The 21,909-nt window shown below is 45.2% G+C and overlaps 2 protein-coding genes across 7 annotated transcripts; one reads left to right on the top strand and one right to left on the bottom strand.

Moving 5' to 3' along the window:
* Window positions 1-690: 690 nt before the first annotated feature.
* On the bottom strand, window positions 691-8,100 carry LOC123047348 (pentatricopeptide repeat-containing protein At1g18485). Of its 6 annotated transcripts, none has more exons than XM_044470875.1 (6): window positions 5,678-8,100; window positions 5,425-5,584; window positions 4,049-4,237; window positions 3,906-3,973; window positions 1,753-1,905; window positions 691-1,672 (listed from the first exon to the last, which is right to left on the bottom strand). In XM_044470875.1, the coding sequence occupies exon 1, from the start codon at window positions 8,077-8,079 to the stop codon at window positions 5,737-5,739; it is 2,343 nt and encodes a 780-aa protein (XP_044326810.1). In that variant the 5' UTR covers window positions 8,080-8,100; the 3' UTR covers window positions 691-1,672; window positions 1,753-1,905; window positions 3,906-3,973; window positions 4,049-4,237; window positions 5,425-5,584; window positions 5,678-5,736. The 6 variants fall into 6 exon arrangements, with proteins under 6 accessions (XP_044326810.1, XP_044326811.1, XP_044326813.1 ...); XM_044470876.1 differs by having other exon boundaries at window positions 4,049-4,221; XM_044470878.1 differs by lacking the exon at window positions 3,906-3,973.
* Window positions 8,101-15,496: 7,396 nt separating this feature from the next.
* Window positions 15,497-16,396, top strand: LOC123042690 (early nodulin-like protein 1). The gene is made up of 2 exons (XM_044465087.1): window positions 15,497-15,800; window positions 15,911-16,396. Exons 1-2 carry the CDS (start codon window positions 15,626-15,628, stop codon window positions 16,228-16,230), a joined length of 495 nt encoding a protein of 164 aa, XP_044321022.1. The 5' UTR covers window positions 15,497-15,625; the 3' UTR covers window positions 16,231-16,396.
* The last annotated feature ends 5,513 nt before the right edge of the window (window positions 16,397-21,909 follow it).

Genomic DNA, 21,909 nt, shown 5'->3' with positions numbered 1-21,909 from the left:
CGCCGGCGCGCCGGCGCCGCTCCCGGTGGCCTGGCTGGAGGGGACGTCCTGGCCGAGTACCTGCAGTTCCTCAAGGAGGCGGAGGAGGCCGCGCAGGCGCCGCTTCCCGGCGTCAAGTGGCTGGAGGGGGACGTCCTGGCCAACTTTCTGGAGTTTCTCCGAGAGGACGAGCCGGTCGTGCACTACGGTAGCACCAACAGCAGCAGCGGAAGCAACGGCGACGACTCCATGGATGAGGAGGACGACGAGGAGGAGGAGATGGCGTTTCTCCTGCAGCACATCACGAGCCTCCCAGCGGTCATGGCGCGCGCGGCGGCGGCCACCTCGGTGCAAGATTAATCGCGACGTACGGCCTGGTTCGGATCAAGATATATATGCTAGCTGCTAGCTGTTTGGCTACTTGTTTTCCCGCTTTCATGTTTTTGTTCTGGACAAACGTCTTTGAAGATGAAAACGGATGTACTGTTATCACTTTTGATCATGAGCACTGTTTTTGATCATGTTGGATCAGGGCCAAGTCTCGTTCGTTAGCCAAGTACTCTCAATCTTTAGATCGGGGCCGCCATGTTTGGCTCGAACAACCCCACGATTCTTTCTGTATTCCAAACTCTGTGATCTTTGAGCAATAAAGACTTGGCTTCCCTCAAAAAGAAAAGAAAAACTATTCGGGATTGCTTCTTTGTATGATGACAAACTCGGGATTACCACGGTGGGATATGAAGAGCTATACGCTGCGTCACAAATATACATAATCACTTTTGAGATAGAATAGAATAGAAAAAAAAATATCATTAGTTCCCCACATTTCACAGTTTAAAAATGGTTCGGACGGTACACGTGGTATCTAGATGAAAGTTTCAACTTGATGAAGTTCATGTTTTTTTGGGGCAGAGCTAATTCTTGCATTGCTCAAAATTAAGTGTTATAATCTCGTCCAGCAATTTCCATAACATCATCTGGGCCGAACCATAACCAAACAGCTGTTCGGTCATGCATGCAACCTAAAAATTGCCTGTGCTCCGACGAATACGAGTAATGCAAGAATCGCATCCCCAAACTGATATTGATCTCTCTGATAATAAAAGCATACTCTGGCCTGTTCTCCTCTCTGCTTTTGATCATAGCAACGGCCTCCTTGCAGTACGACTCAATATCAATATGCTGATTGCACAACTGGAGAGCCTTCTTTCATTGACATGAGTTCAGCTTCAAGTACTTCTGACCAATTGTAAAGATGACGACAAGAACTGGAGATTAGAGCCACCATCGTCCCTAAAACATACCTCACCCAGCAGTACATCCAATAAATGATACAACACCGTCATCTCGACTTGCCCACCATGTTGCTGACTTGGACGCGGCGGGATGGACAATCAATCCTCACACGTTGACTTGGAAAGTGAAAATAAGGTGCATCTTGAAAGATGATCGGACGAATGTGCTTCAGTGCCTCAGAGTTTCTTAACACTTAACAGCATTTCACACTCCACCCCATCACTGAGCACAACGGTGATCACCCATCCAATCCCTGGTGCCATAACCACGCAGTCACCAGAGACAGAGGATGCTACTCTTGAAAGCTGCTTGGTGTTGACATCTTGTATTATATCACCAGCTGAGTTTGTCTCCAAGTCCACATGCCTTTAAACCCCAACAATGCGGCCCAACTGACCTGAGGGATCAGACACAGGGCAGACTATGCCCCTATCAGGAAAGCCCCTCTTTCAGATGTAAGAAAATAATCAATCTTACCGATGCTACCGTCCAAGCTTTGACAAGATGCTCTGTGCATGGTCGCTGTACGCCTGTACCTGAACTCAGATTCTTCTTGGTCCTCACTGTCACTCATTCCAGTGTATGACTCACAGTCTGAGTCAGTCACAAAGAAATAACTGCTTGCAAACCCTGCAACACAACACTGTCATTTTCATGTGATACAAAGCGACCAATATTGTTCATAATAATTAGATTAAATCCATTCCCACATTTTTGTAATAAGCTGTGCTATGTGATAATGTGATAAACTAGAGAACAGCCTTTGAACAGCAGGTTAACGTTTGGACCCATGTGTATGGCCAGCACACTTGATGCAAAAGGAGAAATCCCTGATGCAGTACCACTAACCGCCAAAGGAGGTTTGCCCAGACAGGATTGGAGCTAAATCTAACGCCGAAGGAGATGTGCCAATATATCAATCTATGGCTAAAGCCAATGCCAAAGGAGAATTGTCCAGGGAGCAAACAGAAATTTGAGAGGAATAGCATCTATTCCATTAAACCTGGTGCACCATATCAGTGTTCACCAGGACTGAAACAAATTCAGGGGCATCCACAGCCCAGATAGAGAAGGACGCATCAGCCGACAGGCCAAACTGTGCCAAGGCATGAGCTACCTTATTACAATCACGTTTACAGCACTTGAAATCATAGGATTCGAAAGATGCATGGCATAAGCTCCTTGCTTCCCTGAAGAGAACGCCAAGCTCAGCAGCATCATAGTCGCGGCCCTTCAGCGCCGAAACCATTGTCTGGCAATCCGACTCGAGGAAAATGCGTTGAGCTCCCAGATCAGCGGCTTCCTGGACTGTTGGAAGTAACAGCATATGTAATGAAGGATATCAGAAGAACTATAGGTACTTTTGTCAAAGGGGATTTGCTAAACTATAGGTCGGTTCCGCCAAAAGGAGATTTGCCCAAAATATCGGTAGGTTTTGCCAAAGGAAAATTCCCAGAAAAACTACAGAACAGTCACTGTCTGAAATGTTCAGTGCCAAGTGAGGTTCCAGAAGAACTACAGATCAACTAGAGTATGCCAATGCCACCACCCCAAGATCAACATTCATCAAGAAAGCAACCAACAACTGTTCAGATAAGCTGATCCTGCAACTATATCAGAAGAATGTTAACCCAACTGTTCGTCTTCTTAATAGAACACCATTCAAGTTGAGAATTAGACTAATGTGTTTGCATAGTTTCAATAAACATGGTTATAAGTTAAAACAATTACTTAATTAAAAACCATGGTGAAAAGAAACTGAAGGGATCAGGATCATTTTATTTGCTAGAACATTCTAGCGTATAATAGTAGAGACATTTACGAATCTAACAATAAAAAAGCAGATCGAGTTGCATACTTTTCAAAGATTTGCCGCATTCGCCAACACTAATAATCATGCAAAGGCATTCATATGCTACATACTATAAACAGCTGCCTGATGATTTATTCAAACAAGGCATCCAAGGAACTCTAAATCGCAAAAGAGGATGCCGACTACGTTGCGCGGATACTTCAGAAAGTGCGCGTATCCAGCCGGATATTGCCCCGATACGGCCCGATACGTATCCCATAAGTATCCCTCAATATTTTGATTTTAAAAAAAAGAAAATAATGTTTGATACTCCAAGGATACTTCTGCGATACATTTTGGATGCCTGAAACCCCTCGTTCGACATGAAATCCCCTCAATAGTAAAGGTGCACCTTTTGAAGATTCCCAACATGGGCCTGAGTTCATGTCAAAACATGTCTGTGAACGTTCTTGTTCAATTGAAAGGTGGGCAGGAGAGAGTCGATGCACTGATTAGAACAACAAACCTAGACAAATCCCACTGCCAATTAATGGAAGTGGACTAAGTGCAAGAAAAGAAAGGGGTAATTGTATTGAGGCATGCTTTGACCTAGAAGCTCCTTAATTTTTTTCTTCATATTTTTAATAATTAATATATGTAATATCTATATATAAACGTATCCCTGTATCTATGTTTTTAGAAAATTGACGTATCGGGCGTATCCCCGCATCGCGTATCCGATATGTATCCAAGTATCCGTGCAACGTAGGATGCCGATTGGACCCGAAATGAGAAGAATTACTCGAGTCTGGAGTATTTATCCTATATAGACCCCTACCGAATGAAACTCCACTCTTCCATTCCCACTCTTTCAATTAGAGATTGCTTCAAACTCCTTGCCAATATCTGGAAATTAACAGAAACAAGACAAAGATGAGACTCTGGTCTGTCTCGCTAGAGGCGGACTAGTGAGTTTGTTACCTTGATATGTCTCCCTACCAAGCACCTGAGCTTATCATCTGTTACTGCACCTTGCAGGATCTGTCAGGCTGTCACTCTTTGCTTTGTTCCATGATCATTTCTCGCCTTCCTCGTGGCTATCACTGAGTGGAAGCTGTGTGATTGGCAACATCTTCAACACGTTCGGACCCAAGCTACAACCAGAGTAAACTAAAAATACATGTGAGTGGGTGTTCGTTAAACCCATGCCTTTATAAACCTAATGACCATGTATGCCGGGAGTCTGAGTGCAATTTCCTCTGAAGAGAAATAATCAGTTCTATCTACCACATAGAATAAAGTTATCAGCAGAACTTTAGAAGGTTTCTAGCACATTCATACAATAATTGGACACTTAGTACAGCTCACTTTTGTGCACCAAGTAAAGTACGACTCGTTTTGTGCTTAATATTAGACAGCAGTGAAAGAGGCGCATGGCTGATCCTGGCATATCTCAAACCCATGCAAAGTCTAATAAAGAAGGGCTTCTCACACAAGTATATAAGCACTTAATATTTTTATTTCAATCACAAAAGAATGATTCAATGATCACTCAAATGTGTGGCATCCAGATTTTTAGAAATATAATGAAAAATACTAGCTACTGACAATAACATGCGACAAAACATTTAGTAAAAACATATGCTTGACTCCCAAGGCAACGAAGGCGGAACCATGTTCATCATCTGCAAACGAATAAGCCAGTCATGGCAGCAAAGTCCCTACACTAATCCCATCCAACATCTCATATTCAATGCATATAGTAACATGACCGTTCATCATTTCTTACAATAATATCAGTTTTGAAAAGCCAGTTGATGCTTCAGTCACATGCACAATAAACAATCTGATGAGCAATTGAGATATTAAAAAAACATTATATATCTCTAAGAAATTAAAAAATCTCATTATTTGAAGCAATCTTAATTCAGATTTGAAATCATCTAACTCAAGATCAAATAATCCAATATGAAGTTTCAGCAACTTTAGTGCGACATTTCAATAGTTCAGTAAATATGACCATGAGTTAAATTGCTTTAACATAGTAAGTTCCCCAAATCTACTTTCAATGAAGCATTTACAATATCCAGAGTTGAGGATTAGCACATCAGTATTATCTTCTTGCTTATCAGGATTATCTCAGCCTCTACCTCATCTGTTCTATTAGCCATCAGGATTATCTTCTTGCTTATCCTCATCGCATTTACTATTCAAAGTTGAGGAACTGGCAAAAGGTACGTCACTATGCAGAGAATACATTGGGTATGCCAATGACTGCATGGACACAAACAGCTGGACAGAACTTCAGAAATGTTCAAAGTTATTTATATAGAGACAAATTGTCTAAGAATTATTACCTTCTCTTCCATTACTAGGCTAAACTCCATTAGCAAAGATATGTAGACCGCAGTAGTGCCAATTAATATTGCTCATCTTTATGTGATTCTTGTCAGGTCATACAGTGCACCCATCGACGACTACGGTCTTCTAGAAGTCATTGCACTCCTCATCGCATTCCTTCATTATTACAGTGACGATATTTATCAGATTTGGTGAACATGCAATATTATAGTGCTATATACAATTCATTCCTAGTGGAAGACTCCGTACCACCATATAAGTTCACCATCTGTTATATTGCCAGTCAATTTAAACTTATCGCGGCAGAGCTAACCATTCCCCACAAGAAAAGCTTGTAGCTTGTTGCCACTCTGTACCCAGCTATAGGCTGGATTTTTTTGTACCTTCCTGGATTTCATTAATTTCCTGATCTTGTTTGCTTCATTCCACCTACCAGCCTCGGCATACATGTTTATCAGCAGTGTGTAGTAACCCGAATGCTCTGGCTTCAACTCAAACAAATGTTCTGCTGCATATTGTGCTACTTCAATATTTCCATGTATTCGGCAAGCCCCAAGCAGTGCTCCCCACACATCGGAATTGGCATGGAAAGGCATGTCTAGGATTAGTTCAACAGATTCAGTCAGTTGTCCAGTACGCCCAAGAAGATCAACCATGCAAGCATAATGCATTTGTTGTGGCTCTAAATTTTGGGCACGCATTTGACTGAAGTACTGTTTTCCTTTCTCAACAAGCCCACCATGGCTGCATGCCGACAGCACTGCAATGTAAGACACATGATCATAGTCAACACCATCATCCTTCATCAGATCAAACAAATGGAAAGCAACATCAATTTGGCCATGCATTCCATGCCCCATGATCATGGTATTCCATGAAGCAACATCCTTCTCTGTAATCCTATTGAAGATCTTTGTTGCAGTATCAAGCATTCCACCTTTAGTATACAAACCTAGCAGTGAATTGGCCAGAAAGGGATGATTACTTTGTAATCTCCTTATTAAAACACCATGAATTTCTTTCCCTTGTTTAAATGCACATAAATTGGTACATGCAGTCAGAGCACCCATGAAAGAAATAGCATCATACTCGATTCCCGCAGACCTTATCTCCTTAAATAGATTAAGAGATTCAGAACTCCATGGACTCTGAGAATAACCCAGAAGCAACGCGTTGTATGACACATCATCCTTCTCTGACAAGTCAAAAATATTTTGCGCCAAGCTCAGCTGCCCGCACTTCGCGTACATATCAATCAAAGCATTTGATATGAATAAGTCGAATACTAATCCTGTACGGATCGACCATGCATGGATCTGTTTCCCTATCTTTAGAGAGGACATCCTTGAGCAGGCTGGAAGTACATTCACCAGGGTTATCGAATTTGGCCGTTCCCCATCCTTTTGCATCTTGATAACAAGACGGAATGCCTCAGTCTCAGCTCCATTTTGCACAAGGTTAGCGATCATTGCATTCCATGACACCACATTGGGTACCTCAATCTTTTCAAAAACAGTGCAGGCTTTCTCCAGAGAACCAAGTTTGGCATACATATCCACAAGTGAATTGGCAACAAAAATATCTGAGTCCATTGCTCTCTTTATACTATACGCATGTACCTCCCTCCCCAGATCAAAATAACCAAGCTCAACCAAAGCAGGTAGCAGACTTGATAATGTGATAGACCCTGGCATGACTCCACGCTCTGACATTTCCCTAAACATGGCCAGCACATCTCCATAAAGCCCTGAATTAAGAAAACAACCTATGGCAGAATTCCAAGAAACCTCATTTCTCTCTGGCATTACTTCAAACACCTGCATCGATGCCTCCACTTGACAAAACTTCCCGTACATATCAACCAATGCATTTCCGAGATTGAGCACGGAGTCCAGCCCGGTCTTCAGCGCCAGTCCATGCAGAGCCAACCCAAACCCCTGCTCCTGCTCCACGCCACAAGCAGGCAGAACCGAGACCAAGCTCGCCACGCTCACAGGGACCCCGCTCCCCATCATACCGACCAACGCCCACCTCGCATCATCGAACATCCTGTTGGCCAAGAACGCGGATACGAGGGAGTTCCAGGAGACGACGTCCCGGGCGGGCATTTCATCGAACGCCCTGCGCGCGTCACGGGCGGAGCCACAGGCGGCGTAGAAGGAGACGAGCGTGTTGCCCGCGAAGACGTCGGCGAGGTGGCCCGTACGCAGCGCGGCGGCGTGGAGCTCGAGGCCCTTGGCCGCGTGCGCGGCGTCGGCGGCCGCGGCCGCGGTGGCGTGGAGGGCGAAGGGGAAGGTGCGGTCGTCCGGGCGGACGGCGGAGCGGAGCATGAGGTTGTAGACGCGCAGGGCCTCGGCGGGGAGGGAGGCCGAGGAGAGCGCGCGGGAGAGCGAGTTCCAGAGGAAGGCCGAGCGGAGGCGGAGCGGGTGGTGGAGGAGGAGGCGGCGGGAGGAGGGCAGGTCGGCGGCCGCGGCGTAGGAGAGGATGAACGCGCCCGCGAGGGGCAGGGACGCGGCCAGCGCGCCGGATGTCAGGGCGGCCGCGTGCGCGCGGCGGAGGAGGTTACCGGCGGCGCCGCATTGGTGGAGGTGGAGGACGTGCGCGTGCAGGGACGCCGCTGTGGAGCGCTCGGCGGGAGCGCGCTGCTGCATGGCACAGGGGTTGGGGATTGGCTCCTCTGTTTCGGAGATTCAAATAAGAAATGGAGCATTTTTGTGATTTATATCCAAGTCTACCAAAGTACTCCCTCCATATGGACCATTTTGATGATTTATCAGATCAGAGGGAGTATAAGATGTCTTCAATATTTTAATATGGACTACATAATACATACAGACTGAAATGAGTGAACAAACAAATTAAAGTGTGTATATATACATTCAGTTTAGGAAAAAAATAGAACATCTAATATTTGTGAACGGAGCGAATATTGGTAACGTAAATATAGTGCATATACAGATTTGTAGAATAAAATGGCTGCAATAGGCACCCTCGTGTTAGAATTTTTTTTCGATCGAAGGGGCCACACGGCCCCCATTTTCGAGTTGTTTACAAGGCATCAAACCAACATTACATCACTGATCTAGAAGTCACACCAGGATGTTCCAGCTTATCAAGCCTAATCATCACACCACTTATATATATCACCACATCAGGATGCTTCAATCTATCCAAAACTACCTATGAAAGGGCCTAGTGCTACCCTAGCTACAAAGGTATCAACATACTAAAGGACGATAACCAAATTAACATAAAGGCTTTGAAGCCAGCAAGCATTTCCAGCGGCTAGCTTCACAAAATCCTTCTCACATGTGGCGCCAAATCATGCCCTCCTCTGAAGATATCACGAGTCACCAGAGCCACTTACAAAGAAGACTAACATTTTTAACATCTAGATTAGTAACCCCCAGTCCTCCCTGGTCCCTAGGTTGGCACACATCATTCCAGTTGACCAGGTGGTACTTCCGCACTCCCTCCCTTTCTTGCCAAACCAAACGAGCTCGGAAAAAATCAAAATGTTTACCCACACCTTTAGGCAATCTAAAGAAGGAAAGCATGTGACTATGGGACACTACTCAAGCAAGTCTCAGTTCGAATGTGTCTCTCTCCCATAGGAAGCAAGCTCCCTTGTCAGGTAGCTGCTTTCTTCTCACATTTCTCCTCGACAGGTTTCCAATCGCTATTACTAAGTTTCTTGTAGTGCAGAGGCATACCCAGGTAGCGAAAAGGAAAGGTTCCAATTATGAAAGTAAAGATCTGAGCATATTCCTTCAGTCTTACTTCCGCCTCACCAAAGCAGTAAACCTCACTTTTTAAAAAAATAATTTTTAGACCAGTCAAGTGCTCAAAGACACAAAGAATTATTTTAAGATTCCTGGCTCCTTCCAAGTCGTCCTCGAAAACAAAAATTCGTGTCGTCAGCATATTGTAAAACAGAAAGGCCACCTTCATAAATCTGAGGGGCTAGACCTTTTATAAACCCTTGCTCGTGAGCCCTTCCAACCAGGGTCACCAGGACATCAGCAGCTATATTAAACAACAAGGGGGAGAAGGGGTCCCCCTACCTTAGACCTTTTCTAGTAGTAATATAGTTACCCATCATATCATTTAAAGTAATAGCCACTTTCCCATCAACAATGGCTGACTTGGTCCACTGAATAAACTTTTCAGGGAACCCTTTCATCTCTAACACAAAAAGCATAAAGTCCCAGTTAAATTTATCGTAAGCTTTCTCAAAATCGACTTTACAAAGCACACCAGAGAGCTTGTTTCTATGAAGATAGTGCACGGTCTCATGCAACATTACTACATTATCCAACAAATAACGCCCTTTAATAAACGTTGTTTGGATCTTAGACACTACCTTGTCAGCAACTAACATAGCTCTAGTGTTCAAAACCTTGGTAAAAATCTTAAAAGGAACATTAAGCATACAAATAGGTCTATACAATCAATGTAACAACACCATAATTTAGCCTAGAGAAGTCCAATTTGCCATCAAAAAAATCATTAAACAACTGAAGTAGATCAGAACAAATTAAATCCCAAAATTACTTGGTAAAATTCAACGGGCATTCCATCGGGGCCAGCCGCTCGGTTACATTTCATAGAGAAGACAGCAAGCTTGATCTCTTCCAAGGAGAATCTAGCAGTCAACATTTTCTTATCTTTAATGTCCAAACAAGTAGGAATAGGAATATTTAGGGAGATAGGTAAAAGGTCTACAGGACCAAAAAGCTCTTTATAGAACTTGGTAGCATAGTCCAATAGTTCCTTATCACCCTGGATAACAAACCCCATCCTGCACAAAACGAAAGATCTTGTTCTTTCTTTTCCTACCGCTCGCCTTAATCATAAAATATCTAGTGATGTTATTTCCTTCCCTGATATCTCTCTCTTTAGAGCGCTGATACCATTTGATTTCCTCCTCTCTTAAAATCTTATTCAAACTACACTGAAGGTCTTTTCTAAGTTCATAGTCAGCTACTGATAACCCAGTTAGCTCACATCATCTATCAAGATCATCTAGTTGGGAACTTAGAGTGTTCCTTTTTTTTCCTATAAGCCCCCTCCACATTGAGATTCCAGCCTTTCAGGCATCTTCTCAAATTCCTCATCTTCTGCATCCAAATGGCCAAATTATCCTTGCCATTCACATTAGTATGCCAAATTTTATTAACTACATCAGCAAGATCATCTCTGATAAACCAACATAATTCAAAGCGAAATGGTTTATTAGCTGTAACGGTTTTAACCCCGTTATGCATAAGCAAGGTTGCATGGTCAGAGACACCTCTAACTAGTGTCCTGACAATAACTAGTGGAAATTTTAACTCCCAAGCGGGGCTAACTAAGATCCTATCCAACTTAACAAAAAGGGGATCAATCTGGTTATTCGACCAAGTAAAATTTTGCCCAGAAAGCTCAAGCTCCTTCAGGCCCCAATGCTCAATAATAGAATTGAAAAAAAAGACCATTTAGGAAGCTTCTTGGCCTTGTTCCTATCCTTACTCCTCCTAATGATATTAAAATCACCGCCTACAAGTATCTACTTCAAATAAATCTTCTCTAACCCCCATTAGCAAGCCACCTGAAGCACCAACAGATGGCTGCCAAAGCCAAATAAAGGTGAAATGGCAGCTAACCCCAGCCAGCTAGGGGTCAGCGAACGCGCTCTTTTTTGTCTCTTGAATACAAACAAATTCTAGCTTATGCTTTGAGATAGTTTCTGCAAGAAATCTTCTCTTTTCAGGTTCCCCTAATCCTCTAGCATTCCAAAAAATATCAGCCATAAAAAAGTTTATATATAATAAGGTATCATTACCAACACTACATCGAAACTTTGGTTTAACACTGAACGCACCAGTGCAAACCTTTCTTTTAGGTTTAAACAGAGAAGATAACATCAATATTTCCTCTCTTAGATCCTCATCCTCTTTGAAATCAGAATCAGAATCAGAAGCTAAGTTCTTAATAGCATCAGGGTCGAAACTATCCAATTTTGACTCAGTATCATTATATTTTCTATTCTCTTTCCTTAATCTGGCAGTAAACAAATCACTTCTAGACTTTTCTAATTCCTTAATCATAGAAATAGATCGCTCTATTTCCTCAGGACTCCTACCTAAGCTAACACCAACAGAACTAGTAATATGTGAAATAAAGCTAGGTACAGTATTGAAAACAATGGGCACTGTGGTCTCACCTGGGGTTATCTCGAGGTTTTTCTTTCTTGCTGCTACCTCTTGAGCATGCGTTGGTTTTTCCTTGAAGAGGAAAGGGTGATGCAGCAAAGTAGCATAAGTATTTCCCTCAGTTTTGAGAACCAAGGTATCAATCCAGTAGGAGATGACACACAAGTCACCTAGTACCCGCACAAACAATCAAAAACCTTGCAACCAACGCGATAAAGGAGTTGTCAATCCCTTCACGGCCAATCATAAAAGTGAGATCTGATAAAGATAGTAAAGTAAATATTTTTGGTATTTTTGTTGTATAGATTGGAAAGTAAAGATTGCAATAAAAAAGAACGGCGATAGAAATTGGCAAGTTGATTCAATATAATGGAAAAGAGATACAGGGGCCATAGGTTTCACTAGTGGCTTCTTTCAAGATAGCATGTATTATGGTGGGTGAATAAATTACTGCCGAGCAATTAATAGAAGATCGCATAATTATGAAGACATCTAAGGCAATGATCATGAACATAGTCATCACGTCCGTGTCAAGTAGACCGAAACGATTCTGCATCTACTACTATTACTCCACACATCGACCGCTATCCAGCATGCATCTAGAGTATTAAGTTCATAAGAACGGAGTAACGCATTAAGCAAGATGACATGATGTAGAGAGATAAACTCAAGCAATATGATATAAACCCCATATTTTTATCCTTGATGGCAACAATACAATACGTGCCTTGTTGCCCGTACTGTCACTGAGAAAGGACACCGGAAGATTGAACCCAATGCTAAGCACTTCTCCCATTGCAAGAAAGATCAATCTAGTAGGCCAAACTAAACCGATAATTCGAAGAGACTTGCAAAGATATCAAATCATGCATACAAGAATTCAGAGAAGAACCAAATAATATTCATAGATAATCAAGTTCATAAATCCACAATTCATCGGATCTCGGCAAACACACCACAAAAGAATATTACATCAAATAGATCTCCAAGAACATCGAGGAGAACTTTGTATTGAGAATCAAAGAGAGAGAAAAAGCCATCTAGCTAATAACTATGGACCCGAAGGTCTGTGGTAAACTACTCACGCTTCATCGGAGAGGCAATGATGTTGATGTAGAAGCCCTCCGTGATCAATTCCCCCTCCGGCAGATCACCGGAAAAGGCCCCAAGATGGGATCTCATGGGTATAGAAGGTTGCGGTGGTGAAAAAGTGTTTTCGTGGCTCCCCCTGATGTTTTTAGGGTATAAGAGTATATATAGGTGAAAGAAGTACGTCGGTGGAGCTACGAGGGGCCCAGGAGGGTGGGGGGCTCGCCCTCCTGCCTCGTGGCTTCCTCGTAGAGTCCCAGACTTCAACTCCAAGTCTTTTGGATTGCTTTCGGTCCAAGAAAGATCCTCGCGAAGGTTTCATTCCATTTGGACTCCGTTTGATATTCCTTTTCTGTAAAATACTAAAATATGCACACAAAAAAAACTGGCACTGGGCCTCCGGTTAATAGGTTAGTCACAAAAATAATATAAAAGAGCATATTAAAGCCCATTAAACATCCAAAACAGATAATATAATAGCATGGAACAATCAAAAATTATAGATACGTTGGAGACGTATCACTTGCCATCTCCGTAGCTTTATCCATAGTTTGTCCTTCATCTTTTTTCTTGTCCCTGTCGCTCCGTCTTCTTGCTGCCTCGTCGGAAGCAGCTTTGTACTTGGCCTTTTGAACTCTAGCAGCGGCATCGATGAGTTTCATTTTGGTAGCATTAACTCCCACGCCAATATCAGGTAATGGATTTTGTAACGCACTTTCAGACATATCCACACAAGGGTTTTTCCTCAGACCACCATCTTTCCCCGCAAGTGCAGCAGTTTGAGTCAAATTCAGACACACGGGCTTTTCATTCTCTTTATCAAAGTCATTATGTACTGCATCAGGATCATCACCAAGCATCTCTCTGTCAACTGCCTCATTGATCTCACCATTTTTTGTGTACCAATGCCAAGTCGCCTCGCAAATTCATCAGGGTCCTGCGTACAATCAAACTCATCTTCTTTCTGATAATCCACATCATCAGTAAAGTCCTCCAGCACAGCTGAGTCTTTGGCGAATTCAACATTAACTTGTTCCACTCTGGAGAGTAGTTTCTCATTTGACATTTTTTTCTCAAGCAGTTTTTTCCTAGTCTCTCTCTCTCTCAGCAATTAAGTTCATGTCAACTTCACACTGGCTAGAAATAACTTCTTCCATGTGTGCATCTTCATCATAAGCTGCACCTGCATCTACATGTAGTTGATTCCTCGGAGATTTACTGCATCCTGCATCATCTCTAGTTGCCTTATCTCTAGGTCTTTTTTCAGCAACACTAGCATTCGCAGCGATGTTTCTGGGATTACTCACTAAAATTCCCCCTTCCATTGGACCTCCTTCTTCCACAATATCTTCCAAATCGAAGTAGATGTCGTAAATGTAGCCACCCTCATTAAGAGGCACACTTGATGGTATTTTTCTTGGGTCCATAACCCCTATTTTTTCTCTAAGAACCTCATATTGTTTGTACAATTCCATATCAATCTCAAGGACCTCACCAATCAGTGACCCAGCCTCACAAAACCCTTGGTAGTGTTGCAAGGTTTCTGGCACTCCGCTAATTGTCACATAGCATACATATAACTTGTAAGATGCCATCGAGGAATTTGTCCATCTGCCTATCTTTATACTGACTCTGCTACCAATCAACCCAAAAAAGCCGTAGGTTTTCATTTCATCAATTTTTCGTATCGAAGGGAACTTCACCATAAACTTGTTTATTTATTGTACTCCGGCAGCGACTCGCTTACCAGCAAGAGTTTCTACCGGCAATCTCTACCATCTCTCCATTCCCTCTCTTAGGTTAAACAATGGGGTAGCGGGCATGTCTTTCCAGCCTTGGTATTGATACAAAATCGGATCGATTCTCATGGGGATCTTCTCGACAAAAACCCTAGCAGGTTGAATTTCCGTTCGCTCTTGGGATGCGAACCAATTTGGCTTTTGTTAGCTTCCCATCGTATTTTTTGAAAAAAAAATTGTGATTTTTCTCATTGTTTGTCCGGCTTTTTGGTGTATTTTTTCTTTTATTTTTTTCCTTTTCTGTTTTCTATTTTATTTTATAAATGCATCGTGAACAATTTTCTAATACATGATGAATTTATTTAATATGCACTGAATTATTTTTAATATATCATAAACATTTTCTAATACATGGTGAACTGTTTTTATATGATTAACTTTCTTGATATACAATGAACTTTTATTTAATATATACACTGAACATTGTTTTAATGATGATGAAGTTTTAGAATATACAATGAACTTTTCTAATGGTCGGTGAACTTTTCTTAATACACATTGAACATTTTTAAAACATTTTAAAAAACTAAAAGCATTTAATACTAGACTACAAAAACATCTTATATTTAAGACGGAGGTAGTATATATTAGCTCCTTCGAAAAAGTATCCAGCAGCCGTTTTTTTAAAACGAACAAATAAAAATTCAAAGAGAAAAAATTAACTGCTCAAGTGAGCATGCCAGCCGAATTAAAAATCAATCAAAGAGAGGGAAAAAACAGGAAAGCTGCACAAGTTAGCTTGCTACAGTGGGCCGGCCCATTTGCTCCAGGAGCCACGCAGATCAAGGCGCGCCCGCGGTCAAACCGGCGACGGGTGGATCGAATCACTCCACAGCTCTCCCGCGGCGACGCAACTCCGTCCGCGGGCGCATGCACCACGTCCACGTACCCGACGCCCCCGCCATTCTCGACCTCCCCCGCCGCTCACAACCGCCTCCTCCTCGGCTCGCCACTCCACTCCCTCCCTATTAATTCGCTCCCACACCATCGCCGATCGATCGGACGCGGTCAGTCACTAACCCCCAGTTTCGCGCACGGAGCTGGCCATCGAGATCGATCAAGCCGGAGGGAACCCAAGACGCGCACGGCGTTGTTGTCGTCCGGCTAGCCGGGCCATGGCGAGCAGCCTCCTCCCCGTCGTGGCGCTCCTCGCGCTGCTCTTCGGCGCGTCGCGCGCCGCCGACTTCGAGGTCGGCGGGGACGCCGGGTGGGTCGTGCCGGCGGCCGGCGACTCCAGCACGTACAACGACTGGGCATCCAAGAACCGCTTCCTCGTCGGCGACAGCGTCCGTAAGTCCCGCTCGACCCGCTCGTTTGATCCATCCACCCGATCGGTACGCCTTATTTGTTGACACTTTGTGCGTGAATATGTGATGATGCGTGTGATGGATTGGTCGTAGATTTCAAGTACAAGGCGGACTCGGTGATGGAGGTGACGCAGGAGGAGTACGACAAGTGCGGGTCGACGCACCCCATCTTCTTCTCCAACAACGGCGACACCGAGGTGCGCCTGGACCGCCCGGGCCCCTTCTACTTCGTCAGCGGCGTCACGGGCCACTGCGAGCGCGGCCAGAAGATGGTCGTCAAGGTCATCGGCCAGAACGAGCCCCCGCCGGCGCCGCCCGCGCCCCCCAGCGGCGCCGCGCCGGCCGGCATCGGATCCGCCGGCGCCATGGTCGCTGCGGCCCTTTTGCCTGCTCTCGTTGTGCTCGGTGTCTGATCCCGGACATCTATACAATGTTTTTTTGCACCTTCATTAGATATATAATCTGAGCACCCCTCGAAAAAAAACTAGATAATCTGAGCGTGCTTATGTAGCCCATTCCTTTTTGTTGTGGTATTTAAGATGTTATAATCAACTTGTTGATCGGCTTTGCACCGTTCCATCTTCCATGTTCCCCTAAAAGCTCTCCTTCCATAAAGCAGACTGCTCTAACTTTTATAATAGTACTATACATTCTTCATCCTAACATGGGAACGGATTGAAATTCAGAAGACTCGCCATGTGAAAATCTGCTAGCAGATTGAGTGTAGTGTACCGGGGTGGAACGATGTGTGCACTACTTTCTGCTGCATGGGTTCATTGCTAGTGCTTTCCTGCTTCAAGTCATTAAACGAAACAAGCAGATCGTTGTACATTCAGTGATAGCCAATCTAGCAGGCGACCCGATCGTGTGGGATTGGTCATTAGTAGGGCCTCATCCTTTGTCTGGAATAGACCCCTTGCAGTAGCATGTGATCGCTGTTTTCGATCAAACATCTCCACGCTTCGATGAAAAGGAAAGAGTCAATTACACCACTTGTGCTAAAACTTGACGTGACAAATCACTTTGCCGATTTTGGATCGATCGGCCTACGCATCTAAGATCGTTGAAACACCGTAATGTGGTTGTCTTCAGTGGGGCTACCCCTTCGCTGCAATCCGTCCTAAGGCGCATCATGCAGGAAGGAAACACTTGAAAGGCAGGGCCGAATCCACCATGAGGCATGGGTGTACAGATGTACACCCAATTATTTTTGCAATAAAAAGGTATATATGTACTCCCTAAAGGCCCAATAGGCTCGGTTCATGAGTAGCCCACTAGCCCGGCAGCAAAGCTAGCAACCAGCAACCACTTCTGTCCACAGTCCACATGAACGCACGCATCAGGGTGGACACGGTCCGGGCCGGTCCGGTCCCGGTCCGAGCCGTTCTTTGGACCGGCCGCCAGCGGTCCGGTCTGGACCGGACCGAGCTGTCCAACGAGCTGCTTTTCTGGGACCGGACCGTTTGGGGGTCAGCTCGGTCAAGCCCGAGAGGACCGAATGGGCTGACTAGTGATGTTGCCTGGCAGGCTGTTTTTTGCTGCGTTAGGTCCTATTTAGCTGCTGTTTATGTAGTTGCAGATAGCTGCCGATCGCACAAGAGAGAGAGAGAGAGAGGATTTACTGAATCTAGCTAACCATCTAGCTGCTGTTTAGGTCCTGCGAGCCAAACTAGCTAACCATCTAACTGAATCTACTGACAGACTAGCAAACTGAACTACTGACCGTACTGACGAAACTGAATTTTGACGGAACTGACGAAACTGAATTTTTACAAACTGACAGCGAGCTGCCGGCGTATGTGGACACGCTCATCGCTCTCTGGGTCCTGGAAGACTACAACGATAGCAATTGAAGGCAGCAACGTTGGCTCGCGGACGGAGAAATCGTGGGCTTGTGCGCCGACTTCGTCGATGCACGAACAGAAACAGTGGCCTCGGAGCTGCAGTACATCATGGCGAACCTGGTGAAGCACCCACACATGCAAGAGGCCGTCCAGTTCATCCTGGTGGCGCTGGCGAGGCGTTCGCCTACCTGGGCTAGCTGGTGGCTAGTGTGCGAGCTGCGCTCAAATGACAGCAATGGCCATGGTCGAGAACTCCAGATTGGCGGCGGTGCAAGCACGGCAGCGATGGCGAGTGCAAGCAAGAGGCTATGGCGCATGGGGAGGAGAGGAAGGAAGAATAGGGGAAGTTCGGGGACACGATGGTTCACCCGGGGGCTACCGGTGGCCGCGACGACGAGGAACGGCGGCGGCGGTGACTATGTTTTCTCGGTCGGCTCGGTTAAAGCCCGGACCGGACCCAAGCTTTGTCGGGCCTGATTCTTGAGCTCGGACCGACTGATTTTTTTGAGCGGGCTAGGCCCGAGCTGGCCAGGACCGAGCGGGCCACGAGCCGGTCCGAAAGACCGCTCGTGTCGTCCACCCTGACGCACGCACAAGAGGAGACAGGGGCTCACGCAGTCGCCGGCCTCTTTCTTCTTCCCACGGATGAGGCGGTTGTAAAAGTGTTTTGGGAAGCGTAGAACCCTTTGTCTCGGGTCGCATGTATATATTGGGCAAAGCCTTGGCATACAAGTTTACAGGAGGAGATCGATCAGATGGGACCGACCAGATCGGTCGTTACAGGGAGATCGAGAGGCAGAAGAAAGGATAGAACAGAATACAGAATTTAAACAAACTCTATCCCTATACAACTTCTACTACACGTATATTCTAACACTCCCCCTCAATCTTAACCTCAAGGAGCTTTGCCAAGGTTAAGATTGTACTTGAAATCATTCAACCTTCTTTCAGTAAGAGGTTTTGTAAAACCATCTGCGAGTTGATCTCCTGTGGGAATAAACCGAATCTCCAGAAGCTTTCGAGCTACTCTTTCTCTGACAAAATGGAAATCAACTTCAATGTGTTTTGTTCGTGCATGAAAAACAGAATTTGATGAGAGATACGTTGCACCAATATTATCACACCATAATCTCGCAGCTTGTGAAGTTTTAACTCCAAGCTCATAAAGTAATGTTTGTATCCACATCACTTCAGCCGTAGCATTAGCCAGAGCCTTATATTCAGCTTCTGTGCTTGACCTAGACACTGTGGCCTGTTTTCTTGCGCTCCATGACACAAGATTAGTTCCCAGAAATACATCAAAACCACCTGTAGATCTTCTATCATCAGCACACCCTGCCCAGTCAGCATCAGAGTATGCAGTAACAAGCATAGAAGAGGACTTGGTAATGTTGAGATCAAGACCTTCTGAGAACTTGAGATACCTTAAAATTCTTTTGACTGCAGTCCAGTGAGTGGTTCTAGGTGCGTGTAAATATTGACATACCTTGTTCACTGAATAAGATATATCAGGACGAGTGAGAGTTAAATACTGCAAGGCACCTACAACACTCCTATAGTTTGTTGCATCCTCTAGTCCAAGAACTTCTCCACCTTCCACTGAAAGCTTCTCAGAGGTAGAAATTGGTGTGTTAACTGGCTTGCAATTTTCAAACCCTACTCTCCTGAGAATATCAGTTGTATATTTTTCCTGTGAGAGAAGTATGCCATCTTTAACTTTCTTTACCTCTATACCAAGGAAATAGTGAAGATCACCCAAATCCTTAAGAGCAAATTCCAGCTTCAGATCTTTAAGCAAGCAAGTAGTGGCATCTGAACTTGAACTAGCAACAATTATATCATCAACATAAACCAGCACAAAGATAGTGACATTGCCTTTGCTAAAGAAGAATAATGAGGTATCTGCCTTGGATGGTATGAACCCAAGACGTTGCAACTGCATACTTAGTCTGGAGTACCAGGCTCTTGGGGCCTGCTTCAAACCATACAAAGCTTTATCCAACTTACAAACATGTTGTGGTGTGCTAGGATTCTCATATCCCGGTGGTTGCCGCATGAACACTTCTTCCTCAAGAACACCATGATGAAACGCGTTCTGAACATCTAGCTGTCTTAGACTCCATCCTCTGGAAACAGCAATAGACAAGACAAGGCGAATAGTAGTTGACTTAATAACAGGACTAAAGGTATCTTCACAATCAATTCCAAACCTCTGTTTAAATCCTTTGGCAACTAGTCTAGCCTTATACCTGTCTATGCTTCCATCAGACTTTCTTTTGATCTTATACACCCTTTTGCAATCAATAACATTGTTTCCATACTTTGGTGGAACCAAGTGCCAAGTCTTATTTTTCATAAGTGCATTATATTCACTATCCATAGCTTCCTTCCAATTCTTATTAGCAAGAGCATCATCCAAATTTAGTGGTTCACCGGTGGTGGTAAGGAATGCACGTTTGATTTTGTCATACCTTATTGTACCATCGTTGTACTGTTTTTCCATGACAATACCTGACCGAGACCGTGTTTGCCGAGGAGAAGATGTAGGCAGCACAGGAGAAATCGCTGCCATAGAAGATCCAGCCGTCACATGATTCGAGGCGGATCCATGCAGCAGCTCACCCCGCTCAGGCTCCTGATCCGAGGAGGATCCGCGCGGCGCATGCAGCGAATCAGCGCGCGTTGCGTCCGCCGCCGCGGGCCCACGCCCGGAAACAGACAACGTGGGGTCCGACCCGCACCCACGGACCCGTGCCGCGTCATCCGATCCCCCCCCCCGCACATGGGCTGGCAGCGCGTGGGGACACGACAGGTGACGGCACGACGGGATTGGCGCGAGGCAACGCCGCGAAACCGGTGGGCGCCACCCGGTCAGCCTGGTTGGCCACCAGCCCAGATGAGGCCAAGCGCACGGGAGGATCCGCCTGGGATCGCACGCCGCCAGGTGCGGCAGGCTGCGCGGGCGAATCAGCCTCGGATCGCCCGCTGTCAGCCGGATCCGCCGCGATTTCCTTGCCCATCCTGTCTTTTTCTTCACACATAAAATGACAGGGTAAATTTGCACAAATAGCATCAACAGAATCAGAATTGGCATGGGATTTTTGCATATGATCGCGTTCATTTAATTCCCCCCACTATCAGGTAATGTTGTGGGATCAGAGAGAAGGGCAATCTCTGCACGAAGCAAGGCGCCCGCATTAGGATGCAATTTGGAAAACGGAAAGAGTGTCTCATCAAAAATAACATCACGAGAAATATAGATGCGTCCGGTAGAGATCTCAAGGCACTTATAACCTTTATGAAGATTACTGTAGCCAAGAAAGACACACTGTATGGATCTAAACTCAAGTTTATGACGATTGTAGGGACGCAAATTTGGGTAACAAGCACACCCAAATATCTTGAGATAGTTGTATCAGGTTTTTGATGATAGAGACGCTCTAAAGTAGTAGTGTTTCCAATAACTTTGCTAGGGAGCCTATTGATAAGATAGGTGGCATTGATGAAAGCTTCGTCCCAATACTTGAGGGGCATAGAAGCATGTAACGCCCCGGATCCGATGCGCCAGGTGTCTGCCAGTTATTCACCGTCGTTGCCATGTCATTTTCTTGCTGTTGCATTTTATCATGTCATCATGTGCATTTTATTTTGCATACGTGTTCGTCTCATGCATCCGAGCTTTTTCCCCGTTGTCCGTTTTGCAATCCGGCACTCCTATGCCCTCCGGTGTTCCCCTTCGTCTCTCATTGTGAGCGGGTGTTAAACATTCTCGGAATGGCCCGAGGTTTGCCAAGCGGCCTTGGTATAACACCGGTAGACCGCCTGTCAAGTTTCGTGCCATTTGAAGGTCGTTTGGTACTCCAACGGTTAACCAGGTAACCGTAAAGCCCCCTTTCTCTTTGCAGCCCAACACCCTTCCAAAGTGGCCCAAAACCCAGCAAACTCCCCTCCATGCTCTCGGTCGTTCGATCACGATCGCGTGGCCGAAAACCGCTCCTCATTTGGACTCTCCTAGCTTCCTCTACCTATAAAACTAGACCTCCCTCGAAATTCACGGATGAATTCGCAGACGGAACCCTAGCCCCGCTCCCCTCGCGCGCCGGACATGTCCAGCCCTGCCGGACACGTCCAACCTCCACCTCACTCGGACCAATCAGGTCGTGCCACCTCACCCGTGCTGCCGCCTCGACCTCTCACGCGCCGCCACGTCGTCAGCCCCGTCGCCCTCTCTCTTCCCTGCGCCCGCCA

Source organism: Triticum aestivum, chromosome 2B, assembly GCF_018294505.1.
Source record: "Triticum aestivum cultivar Chinese Spring chromosome 2B, IWGSC CS RefSeq v2.1, whole genome shotgun sequence".
Taxonomy (NCBI): domain Eukaryota; kingdom Viridiplantae; phylum Streptophyta; class Magnoliopsida; order Poales; family Poaceae; genus Triticum; species Triticum aestivum.
This window is presented reverse-complemented; position numbering and strand designations above follow the sequence as displayed.

Excerpts from the sequence above, each read along its gene's own strand:
- LOC123047348 (XM_044470875.1), bottom strand. The coding sequence starts at position 8,079 with ATGCAGCAGCGCGCTCCCGCCGAGCGCTCCACAGCGGCGTCCCTGCAC.
- LOC123042690 (XM_044465087.1), top strand. The coding sequence starts at position 15,626 with ATGGCGAGCAGCCTCCTCCCCGTCGTGGCGCTCCTCGCGCTGCTCTTC. Across the intron at positions 15,801-15,910 it reads CCTCGTCGGCGACAGCGTCC|ATTTCAAGTACAAGGCGGAC; the intron begins GTAAGTCCCGCT and ends GATTGGTCGTAG.